Source organism: Pseudoliparis swirei, chromosome 13, assembly GCF_029220125.1.
Source record: "Pseudoliparis swirei isolate HS2019 ecotype Mariana Trench chromosome 13, NWPU_hadal_v1, whole genome shotgun sequence".
Lineage (NCBI taxonomy): Eukaryota > Metazoa > Chordata > Actinopteri > Perciformes > Liparidae > Pseudoliparis > Pseudoliparis swirei.
The window spans coordinates 19,674,519-19,696,322 of record NC_079400.1 but is presented as its reverse complement, the minus strand read 5'-3'; the positions used below and the strand labels follow the sequence as shown (position 1 = coordinate 19,696,322).

At 48.6% G+C, this 21,804-nt stretch overlaps 3 protein-coding genes across 3 annotated transcripts in view; 1 reads left to right on the top strand and 2 right to left on the bottom strand.

The window, feature by feature from the left end:
• The window catches only part of lmf1 (lipase maturation factor 1), a 15,814-nt gene extending 13,189 nt beyond the window's left edge, over positions 1 to 2,625 (bottom strand). The window contains exons 1-4 of the mRNA XM_056430000.1: positions 2,406 to 2,625; positions 762 to 1,071; positions 595 to 605; positions 1 to 76 (exon numbers count right to left, since the gene is read on the bottom strand). The exon at positions 1 to 76 is cut by the window's left edge and continues 73 nt beyond it. Of these exons, the coding sequence (XP_056285975.1) occupies positions 1 to 76; positions 595 to 605; positions 762 to 1,071; positions 2,406 to 2,625 (617 nt within the window). The remainder of the gene's footprint in view (positions 77 to 594; positions 606 to 761; positions 1,072 to 2,405) is intronic.
• Positions 2,626 to 3,354: 729 nt separating this feature from the next.
• Positions 3,355 to 6,272, top strand: LOC130203400 (transcription factor SOX-8-like). The gene is made up of 3 exons (XM_056429538.1): positions 3,355 to 3,873; positions 4,969 to 5,195; positions 5,301 to 6,272. The coding sequence occupies exons 1-3, from the start codon at positions 3,374 to 3,376 to the stop codon at positions 5,882 to 5,884; spliced, it is 1,311 nt and encodes a 436-aa protein (XP_056285513.1). The 5' UTR covers positions 3,355 to 3,373; the 3' UTR covers positions 5,885 to 6,272.
• A 1,556-nt stretch (positions 6,273 to 7,828) lies between these two features.
• LOC130204115 (arf-GAP with dual PH domain-containing protein 1) lies at positions 7,829 to 21,332 on the bottom strand. The gene is made up of 11 exons (XM_056430642.1): positions 21,172 to 21,332; positions 16,985 to 17,112; positions 16,819 to 16,910; positions 14,551 to 14,633; positions 11,302 to 11,414; positions 10,944 to 11,090; positions 10,148 to 10,231; positions 9,997 to 10,059; positions 9,279 to 9,350; positions 8,990 to 9,218; positions 7,829 to 8,912 (listed from the first exon to the last, which is right to left on the bottom strand). Exons 1-11 carry the CDS (start codon positions 21,260 to 21,262, stop codon positions 8,884 to 8,886), a joined length of 1,131 nt encoding a protein of 376 aa, XP_056286617.1. The 5' UTR covers positions 21,263 to 21,332; the 3' UTR covers positions 7,829 to 8,883.
• Between the last annotated feature and the right edge of the window lie 472 nt (positions 21,333 to 21,804).

The window sequence follows — 21,804 nt, the reverse complement described above, 5'->3', positions numbered from 1 at the left end:
GGAACCCGGGACAGAGTCCACACCGGGACCAGGAACACGGCCAGGAAGCCCGTCTCCAGCAGCTGGCTCTCCCAACCTGGACACACAGCGGAGAGACGTGTGCAAACATCACAATGAAAGAGTTATTTATGAACTAAAGAGACAATTTGTCACATATATACATACAAATATATATATATACATATATATATATATGCATATATATACACAAATATATATATATATGCATATATATATATAAATATATATACACACATATATATATACAAATATATATACATATATATACACACATATATATATATACATATATATACACACATATATATATATACACACACATATATACACGCATATATATATATACACACATATATATATAAATATATTGGTATATATACATATATATACAAATATATATATACACAAATATATATATATATACACAACAACAAAAAATATATATACAAATATATATATATACAAATAAATACACAAATATATATATATATATATATATACAAACATATGAGCCTCAACTTCACACCTTCTGTGTGATCGAGTCACTCGGTGCCGGAGGGTCAGCTCACTTACCGAAGGAGTACCTGGAAGGAGAAGAACAGAACAAGGCGAGATTAAAAATAACCCAATAAATACTTTGCGGTGAACCAGCCCTCAATTAAATATGATCATGTTTCTTTTTAATGGAAATTAAAGCAACTGAACACACTGATTTAGATTCCAGACCCCACCAGACCCACCACAGCTGTCCCACGCCGACCAGCGAGTGGTAGAGCCCCCACAGCGTAACCATGACAACCATGTTGGCCATCCCCGTCACGAGGACGAACGCGGCCAGCGCCATCCCCGCCAGCGCGACGCCGTCCAGGTTGGCGTCCATGTCGCCCCAGTCCACGAGCCAGAGGACGGTGGGCGCGTAGGCGAAGGCGGCCGCGCCGATCCTGCCGCCCACGTAGCGCTTCACGCTCCTCAGGTAGTCGCCGCACGGCATCAGGCCGCGCTCGCCGATCAGCTGCTTGTTCTGGTGGTACGCCACGCTGAACGCCACGACTGCAGAGGGAGGAGACATCTTCAAAGACAACCTGATCCGTCGACAGTGTTCCCCGACCATTAGAACCGCCCGCCACCCTGACATTTTCATCTACCTACTATTGAAGTCACCTCCGCCCCTCGTAAACCTTCAAAATAAAAGCACTTAACTAACTAACTATATCTAGCTAACTACCTATATATGTAGCTAACTACTTAACTAACTATATATGTAGCTAACTACTTAGCTAAATATATTGATGGTTAGTAAGTTAAGTAGTTAGCTAGATATATAGTTAGTTATTTAAGTGAGTTTGCTAGATATATATAGTTAGTTAACTAGTTCGCTAGATATATAGTTAGTTACTTAAGTGAGTTTGCTAGATATATAGTTAGTTATTTAAGTGAGTTTGCTAGATATATATAGTTAGTTAACTAGTTCGCTAGATATATAGTTAGTTACTTAAGTGAGTTTGCTAGATATATAGTTAGTTAAGTAGTTAGCTAGATATATAGTTAGTTACTTAAGTGAGTTTGCTAGATATATAGTTAGTTAAGTAGTTAGCTAGATATATAGTTAGTTACTTAAGTGAGTTTGCTAGATATATAGTTAGTTATTTAAGTGAGTTTGCTAGATATATATAGTTAGTTATAGTTAGCTAGATATATAGTTAGTTACTTAAGTGAGTTTGCTAGATATATATAGTTAGTTAAGTAGTTAGCTAGATATATAGTTAGTTACTTAAGTGAGTTTGCTAGATATATATAGTTAGTTAGATATATAGTTAGTTACTATAGTTAGTTCAGTAGTTAGCTAGATATATAGTTAGTTTGTTGAGTAGTAAGCTAGATATATCGTTAGTTTACTACTTAACTAACTATACATCTAGCTAACTAGCAACACTTTATATATAGCTAACTACTTAACTAACAATATAGCTATTTACTTAACTTACTAACTATATATCCAGCTTATTACTGAACTGTAATACACGACCGTTCGCAAGTTTGGGTTCACTTACAAATGTTCTTATATTATTTTCTTTGAGCGACAAGTTTGAAGAACAACATTAATATTTACAATAAAAATCATTATTTATAACCGTGTCTATGTCTTGACTATATTTTATTTTCATTTTGCAATTCAGTTGAAAAATAAAAGTCTGAGTTCTCATGGGAAACACCAGATTGTCTGGGTGACCCCAAACTCTTGAACTGCAGTGTATCCAGCTAACTACTCAACTAACTAACTGTATATGTTACCAAGTTAACTATCGAGCTATAAACCCAGTACCGACTCCCAGCGGACCTCCGGACGCCTCCTCTCCGGTGACGTTAACCGTCGAGGTGCTTACGGTAAATAAAAGCGACGGCGCGCAGCAGCACAATGCGCGTGAGCCAGTAGGTCCCGGTCCGGAGCGACGGAGGCCCGGTGTCCCCCCCGGTGTCCTCCCCGGTGTCCCCCCCGGTGTCCTCCCCGGTGTCCTCCCCGGTGTCAGCGGGCTCCGTCTCCCCGCCGCCGCCGCCGCGTCTCCTCCTCACGGAGCTCCCCGAGCTGTCACCGGAGGCCGCCATGTTTTTTTCTTTCGAAAGTGGGACATCGAGGTCACGTGACGTAAAAAAAGGATGCGGAAGCACTTGATAATAATATCTGTTATTATAAACATGTATTATTAATCTTATTGGTGCAGTTATTAGCGTGTCATGGGAGTGAAATAGTACAAATAAAAAAAGAATAAAGAATAAAGGGACATTTGAAAAAACAAGTTCTGAGCGCTTCCTCTTTTGGTCTGTCGTAATAATAAATAACAAATAATATCATAATAATTAGCTGCCCCGGATTTGTAATTTACGTATACTTGCTCAAAGTGGATCACTAAGAGTGTATAACGTGGGTTTGATTTGATTTTTCCACGTTCAGAGACATGACTTTAGTAATTCAAGTGATTCTTTTTTTTTTTAGTATGTCAATTTCTTAATAAAAAATAGCTCACCATGAAAAATAGCTCACTATGTAATACATGGTGAGCTATTTTTCATGGTGAGCTATTTTTTATTAAGAAATTGACATAAAAAATAAAAAAAAGAATCACTTGAATTACTAAAGTCATGTCTCTGAACGTGGACAAATCAAATCAAACCCATAATAGCATTTTGTTTTACTTTTGACTGTCAACTAAATCTGCATTATGACAAACTAGGAGGACCTGGGGCTGTGACATTTGGCCAATGGGACGCGAGGGGTGGAGAGATGCAAGTGGGCCAGTAAAGAAAGTACTAAAGGGAAACCACGGACTGGTCAAACCTCGGCCAGCTGTGGCGCATGACGCAGGACGGAATAGTTCGAGACCTTTGGGATTGTACTTCCAGGCGGAGCCGTGCGCATTTACGCACTCGGAGAGTTCCCCGGCGAAGCGACGCGTTTACCCGCCGAAGAATGACAGAGGAGAGCACGACGTCCCTCGCGGAGCATCCTCCCCGCAGCCCCGCGGGCAGCGGCGGCTCCGGGTCCCTGCAGCGCGCGGCGGGTTCCCCGGAGCCCCCGACCCCTCCGGCGCGCGCGCCCAAAACGGAGAGCGGCGCGGAGACCGAGCGCTTCCCCGCGTGCATCCGCGACGCGGTGTCGCAGGTGCTGAAGGGCTACGACTGGTCGCTGCTGCCGGTGCCCGCGCACGGGGAGCGCGCGCTGAAGGGCCAGCCGCGCGTGAAGCGGCCGATGAACGCGTTCATGGTGTGGGCGCAGGCGGCGCGCCGGAAGCTGGCGGACCAGTACCCCCACCTGCACAACGCGGAGCTCAGCAAGACGCTGGGAAAGCTGTGGAGGTGGGTCCCGAGACCACCAGGAGCACTGCATGCACCGGGTCCCGAGACCATCAGGAGCACTGCATGCACCGGGTCCCGAGACCACCAGGAGCACTGCATGCACCGGGTCCCGAGACCACCAGAAGCACTGCATGCACCGGGTCCCGAGACCACCAGGAGCACTGCATGCACCGGGTCCCTGAAGACGACCAAGAGCACTGCATGCACCGGGTCCCTGAAGACCACCACACGGGTCCTGGTGTCTCCGCAGGGACTCGGACCCCAAAGGGGAATGTCTAACTTTTGGGAAGCGAGACATTTGAGAATTAACAACCTGTCTAAATATCTTTATCTATATATAATATTCATGAAGCTATTGAGCTTTGAAACGATCCGAAATTTTGAGCAAATTTTATAAATAAAAAAATATAAGATGCAGATTTATAAGGCATGCACAGTGTTTTTTGCACTGAAAATACAGCGTATTATTATCTTAAGTGTACTTTAAGTAAAGTAGCATTATATACTCGTAATACAGAAAAAACCTTTGTGAGATACTATATAATTATATGTGTTTATTATTATTGACGGTGCGTTGATGTGTATTGGGTTGCTGCATGGCACTAACTCCATATAGATTATGTATTTATTGACAATGCTTTGGACTTTATGAGCTCATCGTGTGTTTTGTAAACTTTAATGGAGGAGTAAGAGTTACGTGTGTCACGAGGTAATAAGAAATGATTCTTATCTGTGATTTCCGGTCTGGTCTCAGACGGTAAACACAGAACACGTGGCAACATGTGCACTCTATGCATAGCCAATGACTCTCTACCTCTTTTTCTCTCTCTCTCTCTACCTATTCCTCTCTCTATCTGCGCCTCTCACTCCCTCCCCTCTACCTCTTTCTCTTTCTCCCTCTCACTATTCCTCCCTCCCTCTCTCTCCCCCTCTCGACCCCCCTCTCCCTCTCTCCCTCCCCATCTCCCTCTCTCTTCCTCTCTCCTCCTCTTCCTCTCTTCCCCCCCCTCCCTCTCCTTTTCTCTCCCCCTCCCCCCCCACCCCCTCCCTCTCTCCTCCTCTTCCTCTCTCCCCACCCCCCCCTCTCTCTCTCAGACTTCTCTCCGAGACAGAGAAGCGTCCCTTCGTCAAGGAGGCCGACCGGCTGAGGATGCAGCACAAGAGAGACTACCCGGACTACAAGTACCAGCCTCGGAGACGCAAGACCCCCAAACCCGGGCCGGGGGGGGACAGCAGACCCCCAGGGGCCCAGAAGCAGCAGGTCTTGTATAAGACAGAACCCGGGGGGGAGGTGCCCCATCACGGCCACGCAGAGCGGACAGGTTCGATGCCTCCACCTTCTAAAGTGCATGTTGTATTTGACCTTTGACCTTTGACCTTCATGCTTCGGTGAGGAAACGGTGATCGGTGCTTCCTCTGGTTTCCAGGTCATTCTCATGGACCCCCGACGCCCCCCACGACCCCTAAAACCGAGCTCCACGCCGCTCCTCCGCCGCCGGGCCGCCAGAACATCGACTTCAGCCACGTGGACATCTCCGAGCTCAGCGCCATCGACGGGTTCGACGTGCACGAGTTCGACCAGTACCTCCCGCCCGGCGGCGTGCACGGCTCTGACGGCGGCCACGGCCACCCCGCCGGACCCTTCGTCCACTCTCACTCCTGGACGCCCAAGGGCGGAGCTTCCGCCGCCATCACGCCGCCGCCGCCGTCCACCAAACTTCAGATTAAAACTGAGCAGCTGAGCCCGGATCACTGCGGAGGCTCCTCCTCCTCCTCCTCCACGCCGCCGCAACCCGAGTACACGCCCCTCGCTTCCTCCACTTCCTCCGTCAACCCGCCCGACCTCCACGGCTCCGGTATCTACGGCGGCGCCTTCTCCGGTCTGTATCAGTACCCGTACTTCCACTCCTCCCGCCGGCCGTACGCCACGCCGCTCGCGTTGGCTCCGCCTCCTCACAGCCCTCCCTCTGGCTGGGAGCAGCCCATCTACGCAACACTCAGCAGGCCTTGAGGAAGAGGAGGAGGAGGAGGAGAGTCCTCCCTTCCCCACGGGGTTAAAACTTTCTTGATGACCTTTCAAAGAGGCCCTTCCTGCCGCGTTGGGTCTCTGAGCGACGGCGCCCGGTATCATATTTTTGCGGCGGCATACTTACGGTTCACATTTGGGCATTTTCGCGGTAAAATAAATTTCTCGAGGGGCAAAAAGACGAAGACTAAAGTTTCTTTCACATCAAAGTCAAAGTTAACTGTGTTACTTTTTTTAAACTGGAACCCCGAAAGTTATTTTCTTTTTCCCCCTTTTTTTATGAGTTATGTGGCAGGAAAGTGTTTCATTGAGATGTGTGTCTTCTTCTGATCAGTGGAGGTGAATCAATATTAAAAAACTTAAACTAACTAGAGCCGCTTTAAGCTAACTTGAGAAAACTTCGTCCGACACCTCTCGTGTTCCTCTCACACTTTTCTTTTTTTAAATGCATCACGTAACTATGGAAACGCCATCACGCGTGTCACACACTGGGGCCATGTGCATGGTTTACCCATCCCGAAAAATGGTAGATCTCCATTACAGGGCGCAGAAATAAAGGAATGCACACGCACACATACACACACACACACACCTGGAGCCCGTCCCTCCTCGTCTCCCGCCGCATTAACCAGTTGCTTCCCGACCAGCAGCTGCTCCTGCTGAGCTTCCTGTGGAGATTAAGTGGATTTCACAGCTCGCAGGTCTCGGGGGTCGGGGGGGTCGGCCTCGGAGGCCCTGATGGACGGGACAGCTGGGTCGGGCTTTCTGCACTGGAACAAGAAGTGTGGCCCAGTTTGACTTTAAATGTGTGTTTTAATGTACCCCCCCCCCCCGTCCCAACACATTACATGAACTCAGCTGGACTATTAATACCTGTTGCACCTCGCCGGGCTCTTGGACCTCTTCCTGTGCGGGTCCCACCGGGCCGCTGCAGCTCAGTGGCTCCACTTGTCTCACAACCAGAAGGGCAGCACAGAGGAGGCATTGACCCCCCTGCCCCCCCTCCCTGCGAGGCCCCTGGAGCCACTGGTGCAAGAGTGGCGAGATCATCAGGTGACATTTACGCCACCAGAGCACTGCATGGTCCCCCCCACACGGTGACCGCCATCTACTGGTAGGTAAAGGAAGTGAACACAGCTGGGACTCTGCTGCACTTTAAAGATTTGCCCGTATTAAAAGCATCTTCTTTTAATCACCTGTTTTCTTTAAAACAACTAGAAAAACTGCATTTTATTTTTAACATGTGTGGAACTTCACCTCCATGTTTCCACTTTTTCGAGTTAGATCAGAAGATCAGTCTTATTGAGGGCTTAATATATATATATCTAAATAAATACATATTTAAATAAATATATATATATATTTAATTGTGTTGTAAAATATATATATTGTTATATATATATATTTAAATAAATATAGATTGTATATACACATATACACAAACATCTATATATTTTAAAAAACTAATGCCAATATATAACACGAATATATATATATTTAAAAAATATATATTTATACATATACAAATATATTTATTTAAATATATATATATAAATAAAGATAGAGAGTTGCATTGTGGGTAATGCAGGTGCCGGGCCTTGACAGGGATGAAGAATGTGTGGAATTTGACAGATTCTCCTGCGTCGATTAGAATGTTATCCTACCAATAATCATATAGAAATTCCCATTATGAAGTCACGGAAGAGCTCCCTCTGCTGGACAAACAGGCGTAACTGCACTCCCAGTTTAAATTAAAGGCTATTTTTAAATTGATTCTAATTGGGTGTTAACTGCTGTTTTGTTAAAATAAAAAAGTATGCTAATGAGACAAACATTTTAATAAACCCGAATAATCGACTTACCTGCAGCTTCGAAGGTGACACACACACACACACACACACACACAGAATAAAACACACAGGCAGCCGCTGGATGTTCAGGTCTGTATTCACGTCAAGGCGTCCACGAGGAGACAACCCGCCGCTGGTCCAACACGACGACAACGCGCCTCATGAGATGCACAATGTAAATAAAAGAGATAACTGTCGTATAAATTACAATCCTGTTACATTACAATCGTTTGAAAAGCGGCAACAACGGTACAAATAAAAGAGAACAGCGGTCAGGCTGGAGGGCCCGATGGGCTCCTGCAGCCACGTGATCACTGAGAGTTTGTGTGTCCTTGTGTGTCTTTGTGTGTCCTTGTGTGTCGTTTTAATGCATATTGTGTTGTTAACAGCACTTTGTAGGTTTCAGGTTTAACAGGGTCTCAGTGCCAGAGGTTCAACCTCAGTGTCCTCAACGGAAAACATCACGATTACACACACACACACACACACTCACACACACACACACACACACACACGTGCGCTAAGCCACTGTCATCAAAACTGTACATTCAATAAATTAACAATGCGTCGTCTTCTGTTAAGCGACCAGTGAAATGAATCTAGATTACATAATTACATTAGATACAGGGAGGATGAACCATTCAGGAGGAGGAGGAGGAGGGGGGGGGGGAGAGGAAGAGGCAGAAGAAAGAAGAGGAAGAAGAAGAAGGAAGGAGGAGGGGGAGGAGGAGAAGTAGAAGGAGGAGGAGGAGAGGAAGGAGGAGAAGAAGAAGATGAAGAAGAAGAAGAAAGAGGAGGAGAAGGATAAGAAGACAAAGCAGGAGTAGGAGGAGAAGGAGGAGGAGGAGAAGAAGAAGATGAAGAAGAAGAAAGAGGAGGAGAAGGAGAAGAAGACAAAGCAGGAGTAGGAGGAGGAGGAGAAGAAGAAGGTGAAGAAGAAGGAGAAAGAGAAGAAGGACGAGAAGAGAGAGAAGAAGGAGAAAAAAAGGAAGGAGGAAAAGAAGGAGGGGGAGGAGGAGAAGAAGGAGGTCGGTAGGAGGTGTGATCGTGATGACATCATCTCGCCTTCGGCCTCCGATGAGAGTTCAGCTTCTCTCTGCCTCTTCCTCTTTCTTCTCCTTTACCCCCCCCCCCTCAGGGCTTGTGTTTGAAGTGGGCCTCCACTGTGAACACACGGACATCACGTCAGCACCGCCCACCACCATCACGGCCTGAGCGGCACACTCTAAGCTCCTCCCACCTGCATACTCCTGCGGCCTCATTGGCCGGTCGATGACCCTCTGGAAGGCCGAGATCCAGTCCCGCTGCTCCGCCTCCGTCTCGCAGGCGAACAGGAACTTCCTGTCCGGCGTGCCGATGGTGATGCCGTGGCTCCAGTGCTGGCCCTGGGTGGCCGGCGGCAGGCCCGGCAGCACCGTGTAGCGGTTGTCCTGGCTGCCGATGAAGACCTCGCCGCAGGCGAAGGCGTCCTGGGAGAGAGAGGAGAGGGGGAGTGATGGGAGGAGGAGGGGGGGAGGAGGAGGTCTTACCAGAGGGTCTTTGAAGTACATGAGCCGCCTGTCGTCCATCGTGAACCACCTCTTCTTAAAGCCCTCCGTGTGCTGCAGAGGGGGAGGGGGAGGAGGAGGAGGATAAAAAAGAGGAAGAGGGGGAGGAGAAGGAAGAGGAGAAGAAGAAGAAGAAGAAGAAGGGGGAGGAGGGGGAGAAGAAGAATTTCTTGTCATGTATGATCTAAGTTCTTTTGAAGCACATGAAGGTCACGTAGAGGTCACATGCAGGTCACGTAGAGGTCACATGGAGGTCAGGTAGAGGTCACATGCAGGTCACATGGAGGTCATGTGAAGGTCACATGGAGGTCAGGTAGAGGTCACATGGAGGTCACGTAGAGGTCACATGGAGGTCAGGTAGAGGTCACATGGAGGTCAGGTAGAGGTCACATGCAGGTCACGTAGAGGTCACATGGAGGTCAGGTAGAGGTCACATGGAGGTCAGGTAGAGGTCACATACAGGTCAGGTAGAGGTCACATGCAGGTCACATGGAGGTCATGTGAAGGTCACATGTAGGTCACGTGGAGGTCACATGGAGGTCACATGGAGGACACGTGGAGGTCACATGGAGGTCACATGGAGGTCACGTGGAGGTCACATGGAGGTCACATGGAGGACACGTGGAGGTCACGTGGAGGTCACATGGAGGTCACATGGAGGTCCTGTCATGTGACCTGGCTCCAGTGAAGCGGTTCTGACCTTGGGGCCCGTCTTCTCCATGAACCCTTCCTTCATGAAGTTGCGGGTCAGCTTCGGCACCAGCTGCAGAGGAAAGAAGAGTCACGTGACCCGGGACATAAAGCCGGGTTCTGGAATGTGCCGGGGGTCCGATCCCCCCCCCCCCCCTCACCTCCTCGTCCCCCGCTCCGGGGAAGGCCACCTGGAGGTAGTGGAACCGGGCGGCCCGGATGGCGTTGAACCAGTCCACCGTCTCCTGTAGGAGGAACAACACATGAGGCTCCTCCTCCTGCAGCGACACCGCCCCGCCAGCAGGGGGAGCAGGTCTCCTTCCTCTTTACATATTCTCCCTTTCTCTCCCCCCCCTTTTTAATTCTCTCTCTCTCTCTCTCCATCCATCTCTCTCTCTTTCCCCCTCCCTCTCTCAAGTGTATCTCTTCTCTCTCTCCCTCTCTCTCTCTCAAGTGCACATTTTCTCTCTCTCTCCCTCTCTCTCTTAAGTGTATCTCTTCTCTCTCCCTCCCTCTCTCTCTCTCTCTCTTTCAAGTGTATCTCTTGTCTCTCTCTCCCTATATGTCCCTTCATCAATAGCTCTAAATCATCCCCACTTTCTGACCTTATCACCCCCCCCCCACCCACACACACACACACAAGGAAAGGCCCATGTGACCGTGATGACCGGGATGGGGGTTGCTAGGGGCAACCCAGTGGCAGTGCAGTGGCAGCACTGCGGCACATTGTCCGTCACCTTCGGCTCCGACTTTTGAAATGAAACGACGGCGTTGAAGGTCAAAGAGACGGTTTGAAGGTCGCTCACATACACACTGCTGCACGCTGCCCCCCCCCCCCCCCCCCATTTACAGATGACGTTGCATGTGCAGATTTTTAGAGGATGCTCATTCTCGCGGACGACATTTAAGGACTGTCTCCCCCCCCCCCCCTCAGGTGACGCTCCTCAGTGAGGTGACCTTGGCGTCTCCGTGGTAGACGAAGATGTTCCTCGTGCTGTTGTCCTTCAGGTACGTGATCTGCAGGCCGCACGGGTTGCCGATCTTGGCCGGCTGGAAGGTGGCGTTCAGGGTCTCGATCTTCATCACGGCTTTGGGATCCCGGCCCTGGGGGGAGGGGGGGGGGAGGAAGAGGAGGGGGAGGAAGAGGGGGAGACAGCCCTTAAATGTCGTCCGCTTTAGCATCCTCTAAAAATCTGCACATGCAACGTCAACTGTAAATGTCTAACTGAAGCCTTTATCAATTGAAATAAATAATGACGACAAAAAGAAAGAAAGAATAAATGAAGAGAGAAGAAAAGAGGGAGAGAAGCCTCACGTCCTGCTTGTTGAAGTACTTCAGCGCGCCCTCTCTCTCCGACAGGATGAACTTCCTGCTGAGAAACTGACCGTTGTCTCTCCCTCGTTTCCACAGGAACCCCTCTCTGTACCCTGGGGGGAGAAGAAGGAGAAGGAGGAGGAGGAGAAGGAGGAGGAGGAGGAGAAGGAGGAGGAGGAGGACACATCTATCAGGACTCAGAGATCTCCTCTCTCGTTTAAAGAACATCCTCTTCACGTTAACGACGTGACGTTCTATTTATAGTCCTGATGCCGTCTATTTATAACGAGCTCGGCCCACGCTGCCTCCTCTTCTCTTTCTTCTCCTCTTCTGTCTCCTCTCCTCTCCTCTCTGTTCTCCTCTTCTCTTTCTTCTCTTCTGTCTCCTCTCCTCTCTGTTCTCCTCTTCTCTTTCTTCTCTTCTGTCTCCTCTCCTCTCTGTTCTCCTCTTCTGTCTCCTCTCCTCTCTCTATTCTCCTCTTCTGTCTCCTCTTCTCTTCTCTCTTCTGTCTCCTCTCCTCTCCTGTCTCCTCTTCACTTCTCTTCTGTCTCCTCTCCTCTTCTCTCTCCTGTCTCCTCTCCTCTCTCATCTGTTCTCCTCTTCTTTCTCTCTTCTGTCTCCTCTCTGTTCTCCTCTCTCTTCTCTTCTGTCTCCTCTCCTCTCCTGTCTCCTCTTCTCTTTCTCTTCTGTCTCCTCTCCTCTCTGTTCTCCTCTTCTCTTTCTTCTCTTCTGTCTCCTCTCTCTCTGTTCTCCTCTTCTGTCTCTCTTCTTCTCCTTCTGTCTCCTCTCCTCTCTGTTCTCCTCTCTCTCTCTCTCTCTGTCTCCTCTCCTCTCTGTTCTCCTCTTCTCTTTCTTCTCTTCTCCTCTCTCTGTCTCCTCTTCTCTCTTCTGTCTCCTCTCCTCTGTCTCCTCTCTCTCCTTCTCCCTCCTCTCTGTCTCCTCTCCTCTCTGTTCTCCTCCTCTGTCTCCTCTCCTCTCTGTTCTCCTCTTCTCTTTCTTCTCCTCTTCTGTCTCCTCTCCTCTCTGTTCTCCTCTTCTGCCTCCTCTCCTCTCTGTTCTCCTCTTCTCTTTCTTCTCCTCTTCTGTCTCCTCTCCTCTCTGTTCTCCTCTTCTGTCTCCTCTCCTCTCCGTTCTCTTCTGTCTCCTCTCCTCTCCTCTCTGTTCTCCTCTTCTCTTTCTTCTCCTCTCTGTTCTCCTCTTCTGTCTCCTCTCCTCTCTGTTCTCCTCTTCTGTCTCGTCTCCTCTGTCTCCTCTTCTGTCTCCTCTCTCTCTGTTCTCCTCTTCTGTCTCCTCTCCTCTCTGTTCTCCTCTTCTCTTCTCCTCTCTGTTCTCCTCTTCTGTCTCCTCTCCTCTCTGTTCTCCTCTTCTGTCTCGTCTCCTCTCTGTTCTCCTCTTCTGTCTCCTCTCCTCTCTGTTCTCCTCTTCTGTCTCCTCTCCTCTCTGTTCTCCTCTTCTCTTTCTTCTCCTCTCTGTTCTCCTCTTCTGTCTCCTCTCCTCTCTGTTCTCCTCTTCTGTCTCGTCTCCTCTCCTCTCTGTTCTCCTCTCTTTCTTCTCCTCTTCTGTCTCCTCTCCTCTCTGTTCTCCTCTTCTGTCTCGTCTCCTCTCCTCTCTGTTCTCCTCTTCTCTTTCTTCTCTTCTGTCTCCTCTCCTCTCTGTTCTCCTCTTCTGTCTCGTCTTCTCTCCTCTTCTGTCTTGTCTCCTCTCCTCTTCTCCTCTCCTCTCCTCCTCTCCTCTCTGTTCTCCTCTTCTGTCTCGTCTTCTCTCCTCTTCTCCTCTTCTGTCTTGTCTCCTCTCCTCTTCTCCTCTCCTCTCCTCCTCTCCTCATCGGGGGTTGCCGGCGGCTCGACGGGTGGAGGATGTGGAAGCGTCCGACTCGTCTCCGGAGCGATTCATTACAAGCAAATAGTGACAGTAAAAAAAGAGGAGAGGATTCCCCCCGAAACGACAGAATAGAAAAATAAATAAAGAGTTTAATAACTTTAGAGGAGGGTGAGCGTGACGTGTGCAGGAACACGCTACACGCTACACGTGACACGCTACACGCTACACACTCATCATCTCATCTTTCTTTCCTCCAATGAAACATTCTCCCCATTAAATGCCCCCTCCATCGATTACCTCTCCTCCGCATTCCACTCCATGTGTGCGTGTGTGTGAGCGTGTGTGTGTGTGAGCGAGTGTGTGTGAGCATGGGTGTGTGTGTGTGTGTGTGAGCATGGGTGTGTGTGAGTGTGTGTGTGTGTGAGCATGGGTGTGTGTGAGTGTGTGTGTGTGTGAGCATGGGTGTGTGTGTGTGTGTGTGAGCATGGGTGTGCGTGTGTGTGAGCATGGGTGTGCGTGTGTGTGTGTGTGTGAGCATGGGTGTGTGTGAGCATGGGTGTGTGTGTCCGTGTGTGTCCGTGTGTGTGCGTGTGTGTGTATGTGCGTGTGTGTGTGCGTGTGCGTGTGTCCGTGTGCGTGTTTGTCCATGTGTGTGTATGTTCGTGTGTGTGTGTCCGTGTGTGTGCGTGTTTGTCCATGTGTGTGTATGTTCGTGTGTGTGTGTGTGTGTGCATGTGTGTCCGTGTGTGTGTGTGCGCGTGTCTGTCCGTGTGTGTGTGTGTGTGTGCATGTGTGTCCGTGTGTGTGTGTGAGCGTGTGTGTGTGTCCGTGTGCGTGTTTGTCCATGTGTGTGTATGTTCGTGTGTGTGTGTGCGTGTCTGTCCGTGTGTGTGTGTGTGTGCATGTGTGTCCGTGTGTGTGTGTGAGCGTGTGTGTGTGTGTGTGTGTGCCTCTTTGGCCTCCATTGGCATTACCTCATCGATCAATAGCCCTCCTTGTCCCCACCCTCGTCTCCTTCCCCGACAACCGGATCAATATTCAACATCGGCCGCGGTGCAGTCAATCTCACACACACACACACACACACACACACGCGCACACACACACACGCGCACACACACACACAATGAGTAATGAAGAAAGGATGAATGCAGATACGGATGATGACAGAATGACTCATTTTATTACAGGCTGTCTGCACATGTGTGTGTGTGTGTTACAATAAACGAATGAGGTCACCGCGAGCCAATCACAACGCTCCATCTTCATCCGGCGGGAAATAACCACGAGACACACGAAACACACGACTAACCACACACACACATACGGACTGGTGAGCACGAATGTTTAAAAGCCAGCCGTGTTTTAGGATGAGTGAATTCCATCTGTTCTTCTTTCTTTATTCTCTCCATCCCAGGTGAGGCCTACCTGCAGAGTACGGCTCCTGCTTCTCGATGCACTCAAACTCGTTCCTCTCGTACTTCGCTCTGATCCACTGCTCCCTCAGCATCCTGGAGGAGAGAGGAGCCACGCACACACACGGCTGACACGCGTGTGAATCCTTTCCTACGCGTGTGATTCCTTTCCTACGCGTGTGAATCCTTTCCTACACATGTGAATCCTTTCCTACACATGTGAATCCTTTCCTACGCGTGTGAATCCTTTCCTACGCGTGTGAATCCTTTCCTACACGTGTGAATCCTTTCCTACACATGTGAATCCTTTCCTACGCGTGTGAATCCTTTCCTACACATGTGAATCCTTTCCTACGCGTGTGAATCCTTTCCTACGCGTGTGAATCCTTTCCTACGCGTGTGAATCCTTTCCTACACATGTGAATCCTTTCCTACACATGTGAATCCTTTCCTACACATGTGAATCCTTTCCTACGCGTGTGATTCCTTTCCTACGCGTGTGAATCCTTTCCTACACATGTGAATCCTTTCCTACGCGTGTGAATCCTTTCCTACGCGTGTGATTCCTTTCCTACGCGTGTGAATCCTTTCCTACGCGTGTGAATCCTTTCCTACACATGTGAATCCTTTCCTACACATGTGAATCCTTTCCTACGCGTGTGAATCCTTTCCTACGCGTGTGAATCCTTTCCTACACATGTGAATCCTTTCCTACACATGTGAATCCTTTCCTACATATGTGAATCCTTTCCTACGCGTGTGAATCCTTTCCTACGCGTGTGAATCCTTTCCTACACATGTGAATCCTTTCCTACGCGTGTGAATCCTTTCCTACGCGTGTTATTCCTTTCCTACGCGTGTGAATCCTTTCCTACGCGTGTGAATCCTTTCCTACGCGTGTGAATCCTTTCCTACGCGTGTGAATCCTTTCCTACACATGTGAATCCTTTCCTACGCGTGTGAATCCTTTCCTACACATGTGAATCCTTTCCTACGCGTGTGAATCCTTTCCTACACATGTGAATCCTTTCCTACACATGTGAATCCTTTCCTACGCGTGTGAATCCTTTCCTACGCATGTGAATCCTTTCCTACGCATGTGAATCCTTTCCCACGCGTGTGAATCCTTTCCTACACATGTGAATCCTTTCCTACACATGTGAATCCTTTCCTCAGATTCCTTTCACATGTGAATCCTTTCCTACGCGTGTGAATCCTTTCCTACACATGTGAATCCTTTCCTACGCATGTGAATCCTTTCCTACGCGTGTGATTCCTTTCCTACGCGTGTGAATCCTTTCCTACGCGTGTGAATCCTTTCCTACGCGTGTGAATCCTTTCCCACATGTGATTCCTTTCCTACGCGTGTGAATCCTTTCCTACGCGTGTGATTCCTTTCCTACGCGTGTGAATCCTTTCCTACGCGTGTGATTCCTTTCCTACGCGTGTGATTCCTTTCCTACGCATGTGAATCCTTTCCTACACATGTGAATCCTTTCCTACGCATGTGAATCCTTTCCTACGCGTGTGATTCCTTTCCTACGCATGTGAATCCTTTCCTACACATGTGAATCCTTTCCTACGCATGTGAATCCTTTCCTACGCTGTGAATCCTTTCCCACGCATGTGAATCCTTTCCTACGCGTGTGATTCCTTTCCTACGCGTGTGAATCCTTTCCTACGCGTGTGAATCCTTTCCTACGCGTGTGAATCCTTTCCTACACATGTGAATCCTTTCCTACGCATGTGAATCCTTTCCTACGCGTGTGATTCCTTTCCTACGCATGTGAATCCTTTCCTACGCATGTGAATCCTTTCCTACACATGTGAATCCTTTCCTACGCATGTGAATCCTTTCCTCACATGTGAATCCTTTCCTACGCGTGTGATTCCTTTCCTACGCGTGTGAATCCTTTCCTACACATGTGAATCCTTTCCTACGCATGTGAATCCTTTCCTACGCGTGTGATTCCTTTCCTACGCATGTGAATCCTTTCCTACGCGTGTGAATCCTTTCCTACGCGTGTGAATCCTTTCCTACACATGTGAATCCTTTCCTACGCGTGTGAATCCTTTCCTATACGCGTGTGAATCCTTTCCTACACATGTGATTCCTTTCCTACGCGTGTGAATCCTTTCCTACGCGTGTGAATCCTTTCCTACACATGTGAATCCTTTCCTACGCGTGTGATTCCTTTCCTACGCGTGTGATTCCTTTTCTTAGCCTGGCAAAGGGTCGTCTGTTAGCTCGCTAACAAGTGGGAGGATTCAGTTCTCTCACTTGCAGTCGGTGTGCGTTGGTCTGTAGTAGAAGGCGGGAACCTTCTGCTCGTATTTGGCCCTGGCTGCATCGTTTCCTTTGGCGGCCATCGCCTGAAACACAACACAACGCCGTCATGTGACGACTAGAGACTGTTCAAAGTGGAATATTCACCTCCAGCTCCCACCTCCACCTCGCCGGCCGCCCACGTGTCCTGGACCGACTTCACCCGGCTGATGTCGGGGATGCTCCGGTGGAGGAGAGAGCAGGCCTGGCAAACAAACACACCCAGGGTCAGCGACGCCCAGTCCGGCTCTGCAGGGGCGAGAGGGAGAGAGGGGGAGAGCGAGAGGGAGGGAGAGAGGGGGGGGGAGGGGGAGAGGGAGAGGGGAGGGAGGGAGAGAGAGAGGGAGGAAGGGAGAGGGAGGAGGGGAGAGAGAGAGAGGAGAGAGAGAGAGAGAAACGGAGAGAGAGAGAGGATGGGAGAGAGAGGAGAGAGAGAGAGAGGGAGAGGGGGGGAGAGAGAGAGAGGGAGAGGGAGGGAGAGAGGGAGAGAGAGAGAGGGAGAGAGAGGAGAGAGGGGAGAGAGGGAGAGAGAGAGAGGGGAGAGGGAGAGAGAGAGGGGAGAGAGAGGGAGGAGAGGAGAGAGGGAGAGAGAGAGAGGGGGGAGAGGGAGAGAGAGAGGGAGAGAGAGGGAGAGGGGGAGAGGGAGGGAGAAAGAGATAGAGGAGAGAGAGAGGGGGAGAGAGGGAGAGAGAAGTGAGGTTGGGGAGAGAGAGAGAGAGAGAGGGGGGAGAGAGAAGGAGGGAGAGATGGAGGGAGGAATAGAGAGAGAAGTGAGGTTGGGGTGAGGGAGAGAGAGAGCGAGAGACCATGCACGGAGGTGAAAGGAAGGAGAGGTTGGGGAGCGAGATTAAAAGAGAGATAGAGGGAGGGAAATTGGACAAAGTGGTACAGAAGGACGACAGGGAGGATGATGGGGGGGGGGGATAAAAAGGAGGAAGGGGTGAGACAATATTTGTCATGAAAGGGCAACATGAAGGAGGTGAAGAAGCAAAACATTACAAGATCCTTTGATTCACGGAGAGGAACCAGACCGGGATGGTGATCAGGTTAGTTCATCACCAGACTCCAAAACAGACACACACACACACACACACACACACACACACACACACACACACACACACACACACACACACACACACACACACACACACACACACACACACACACACACACACACACACACACACACACACACACAGCCATGGGGACCTCCGCATATAGGGCTGTGTACAGTCAGGTCGAAGTCCCCACCGTTATAGAGGTTCAAGAGCACACACAGACACACACACACACACACACCGGACGCTTTTTGCCAACTTGAGCGGGTAAATAAAAATAAGCATTTCAAGTAAATGTTATAAATGGCTTCTGGACACTTAGATGTAGAAATTGCACTCTGGGAATTTGCGATGAGCCTTTTTCAGCCCTCTGAATAAACAAAATATGTAATGGATTAATCCATCAACCTGATTCATATCCGATTGAGTCTCTGAGTTCATAAAATAACATTTATGATGTTTGAGGTAAACGAGGCTGCCGGAGGTCAGCCTGGCACGAGGCCCGTGAGCCATACATCACAACAGATTAGCATTATCATGCCAATTCATCCGGCGGTAAGAGTTCCAGAGTCCGAGGAGGAAACGGTTCGATGTTTTGTTTCGTCTGATCGAACAAAACATTTAAAAATGCAATTTAATGAGATATAGAAATTAAGTAAAAAGAGCAAAACTTCACATTTAAGGAGCTTGAACCAGCGACAGCAGTTAAATAAAACTACTTAGTTTAGGCAATAAAACAATCGAAGCATAGATGAGGATGGAGAGCAGCAGGGGAGAGGAGACAAGGAGACGAGGAGACGAGGGAGGAGGAGAGGAGGGAGGAGGAGAGGTAGGAGGCACGGAGGAATCAACTCGTCTTTTCATCGTTCTGAAGCAGCGGAGATGAGAACAAATCTAACCACTTGCTGCTTTTCTTTTTATATGTTACATCTCAGCGACCCACACACACACACACACACACACACATGCAAATACACGCCCACACACAACCCTGCTGACAACCGGCCGCTCGGCGGTGATGTCATCGCCGTCTGAGTCAGAGGAGCAGACAGCACTCATGAGATTACTGAGGCCACATGACTTACCACACACACACACACACACACACACACACACACATACACACACACACACACACACACACACACACATAGATGCCCGGTGGGCGAACAGGAGTTGAAGATGGACGGCCCAGTGGCTGATGCTGGAGACATGAAGGATGGGGAGAGGGGGGGGGAGGGGATTTATTCGAGGGAAGTCCCCGTGACTTGGAGGATTCCCACTTTTCTGCATCTGCAGCAGTTTCTTTCTTATTTTTCATTCTTTATTTAATGGCTATAAGTCATCAATTAGACGTTTACAGATCGTTTCATGACGTTCATGTGCAGATTCTTAGATGATGATCATTTTAGTTAAATACATATTTAGAGCAAGAAGTGTAAAACATAGAATAAACAACAACAAAGAGACAGAATGAAACAAATAAAGCATGAGGTGGCAGAGGTGGGGGGGTCACAGATGTCGAATGCTGTACAGGTGTGGCGACGGCTGCAGCTATTCATAATTACTAAATATATAAATAATTATACGTGGGGATATGAATAAAGAAGTGAGGCGAACACTTTACCAACGAGGGAGATTAACTTCATGTTGCATCATTTTGTCTCAGTTTTCTCCTAATTTTCCTTTAAAATAAAACTTTGGAAAAACAGCAGGCGACAGGCCAGAATCCCCGCCCCCTCCAGAGGCCACGCCCCCTCCAGAGGCCACACCCCTCCTCTGCTAATTGAATAAAGAAACCAGGACTTTTAGGGATGCCCGAGCAACACTAACACCTGGCTGGAAAAGAAAAATACATATATATATATATATATGTATTTTTTTATATATATTATAATTGTAATATTATATATACATATATATATATATATAATATTATACTTAGCTCAAACCTGCGTGCGTGTTTGTTTATTTTGCCGTGTTCAGATGATTTGTGGTGTTTTGAGCTGTAATGAAACTGTGTGTTTTTTTTAGAACACAAACATACACACACACACACAAACACACACACACACACACACAAACACACACAAACACACACACACACAGACACACACTTCTGGGACGGAGCCGCCAAGCCAACATCAATAATTCATATCTTGACCGTCATGATGCAATGTGAATAATGAGCCCCGGGAAGGCCTGTTGCGGTGGCTAAAGGTGTGTGTGTGTGTGTGTGCGTGTGTGTGTGTGTGTGTGTGTGTGTGTGGGGGGGGGGGGGAGTGGCTGGTTACCGTGGGAACGTGTGTACAAGACTCTCAGAGATGTGTGTGGTTCATCCTCCGGGAACATGAATGATGAAACCCAAAAGGCCGTGTAGAAATGTCAGGTACTTTAAAAGCTACTAGTCAACACACACAGACACACACACACACACGCACACACACAGACACACACACACACACACACATACACACAGAATGGATGAAGCTGCTTCATGAATAAAATAACAACTAAATCAATGAAATAAAACAGACATTTAAATGAAAAACAAACATGAGCCATAATTACTGAGACTGCTGACAGTGAAGAAGATGATGACACCAGACCACAACACACACACACATAAACACACACACAAGCACACACACACAAACAAGCACACACACACACACACACACACACACACACACATGACAATAGCTGTGAAGGCGAAAGTTGGTATGTCTATGCACAACCACACACACACACACACAATGACAGCCACACACACACACACACGCACACACACATACAATGACACACATACACGATGACAGCCACAGACACACAGACACACACACACACAATGACAGCCACACACACACACACACACACACACACACAGTGCTTTATGTGTATGAGTCCAGAGTCTCTTTAATATACCTGCAACAAAAACATAAAACAATAGGAATGTCTGTGAAGTCTCGCGAGGCCTGAGTAATCCTTTATGGGCAAATTTCACTCAGACGGCCAGTTTTGGGTTTTTTCTGGAGCACCAGTTGGCTCCTGCCTCCCCACACACACACACACACACACACACACACACACACACACACACCGTGCCCAGCACAGCATCCTACGCCTAGTTACAGCCACTGCGGCTGCACGCACCGGCTCTCACCGGAGCCCCGCCGCCCCGCCGCCCCGCCGCCCCGCCGCCCCGCCGCCCCGCCGCCCCGCCGCCCCGCCGCCCCGCGTCGCCTACCTGGATTACCGCAGTCGGCGCACGTTCCGTTGCCCGGTGCCGCCAGCACGTCTCGCAGGAGTCGGTTGCTTCCCTCCGGTTCCACCGACATGGTGACCGCGCTTCTCCGTCCAGCCTCACAGCGACAGACCCGCGGACCGACCGACTGCTCGGTCACCTGTCACCGCTTTCTCTCTCTCTCTCTCTCTCTCTCTCTCTCTCTCTCTCTCTCTCTCTCTCTCTCTCTCTCTCTCTCTCTCTCTCTCTCTCTCTCTCTCTCTCTCTCTCTCTCTCTCTCCGCCCCTCATATCTGATGAAAGTGAGACATCCAGTGGTTGACTAGCAGAGCACATTTAATTGCTCCATCTCTAACTATATAAATATCCTTAATATTTATTTTAAAATATATGTATGTATCTACATGTAATATATATTCAAACAATGTGTAATATAGTTCAAACAATGCTATTTTATTCTTATATTTATGTCAGTGGGTTCCTTTTTTATTATTATCTATTTTTAGTTCTTGGTCTATGCTTCCTCATATTTGTGTCTGGGTTTCTACTTATTTATCTGGGCTTTCAGAATGTTTTGTCCAATCAACGTTCAGCCCAATATCACAAATAACACATTGACCTACATTTATTATTATTA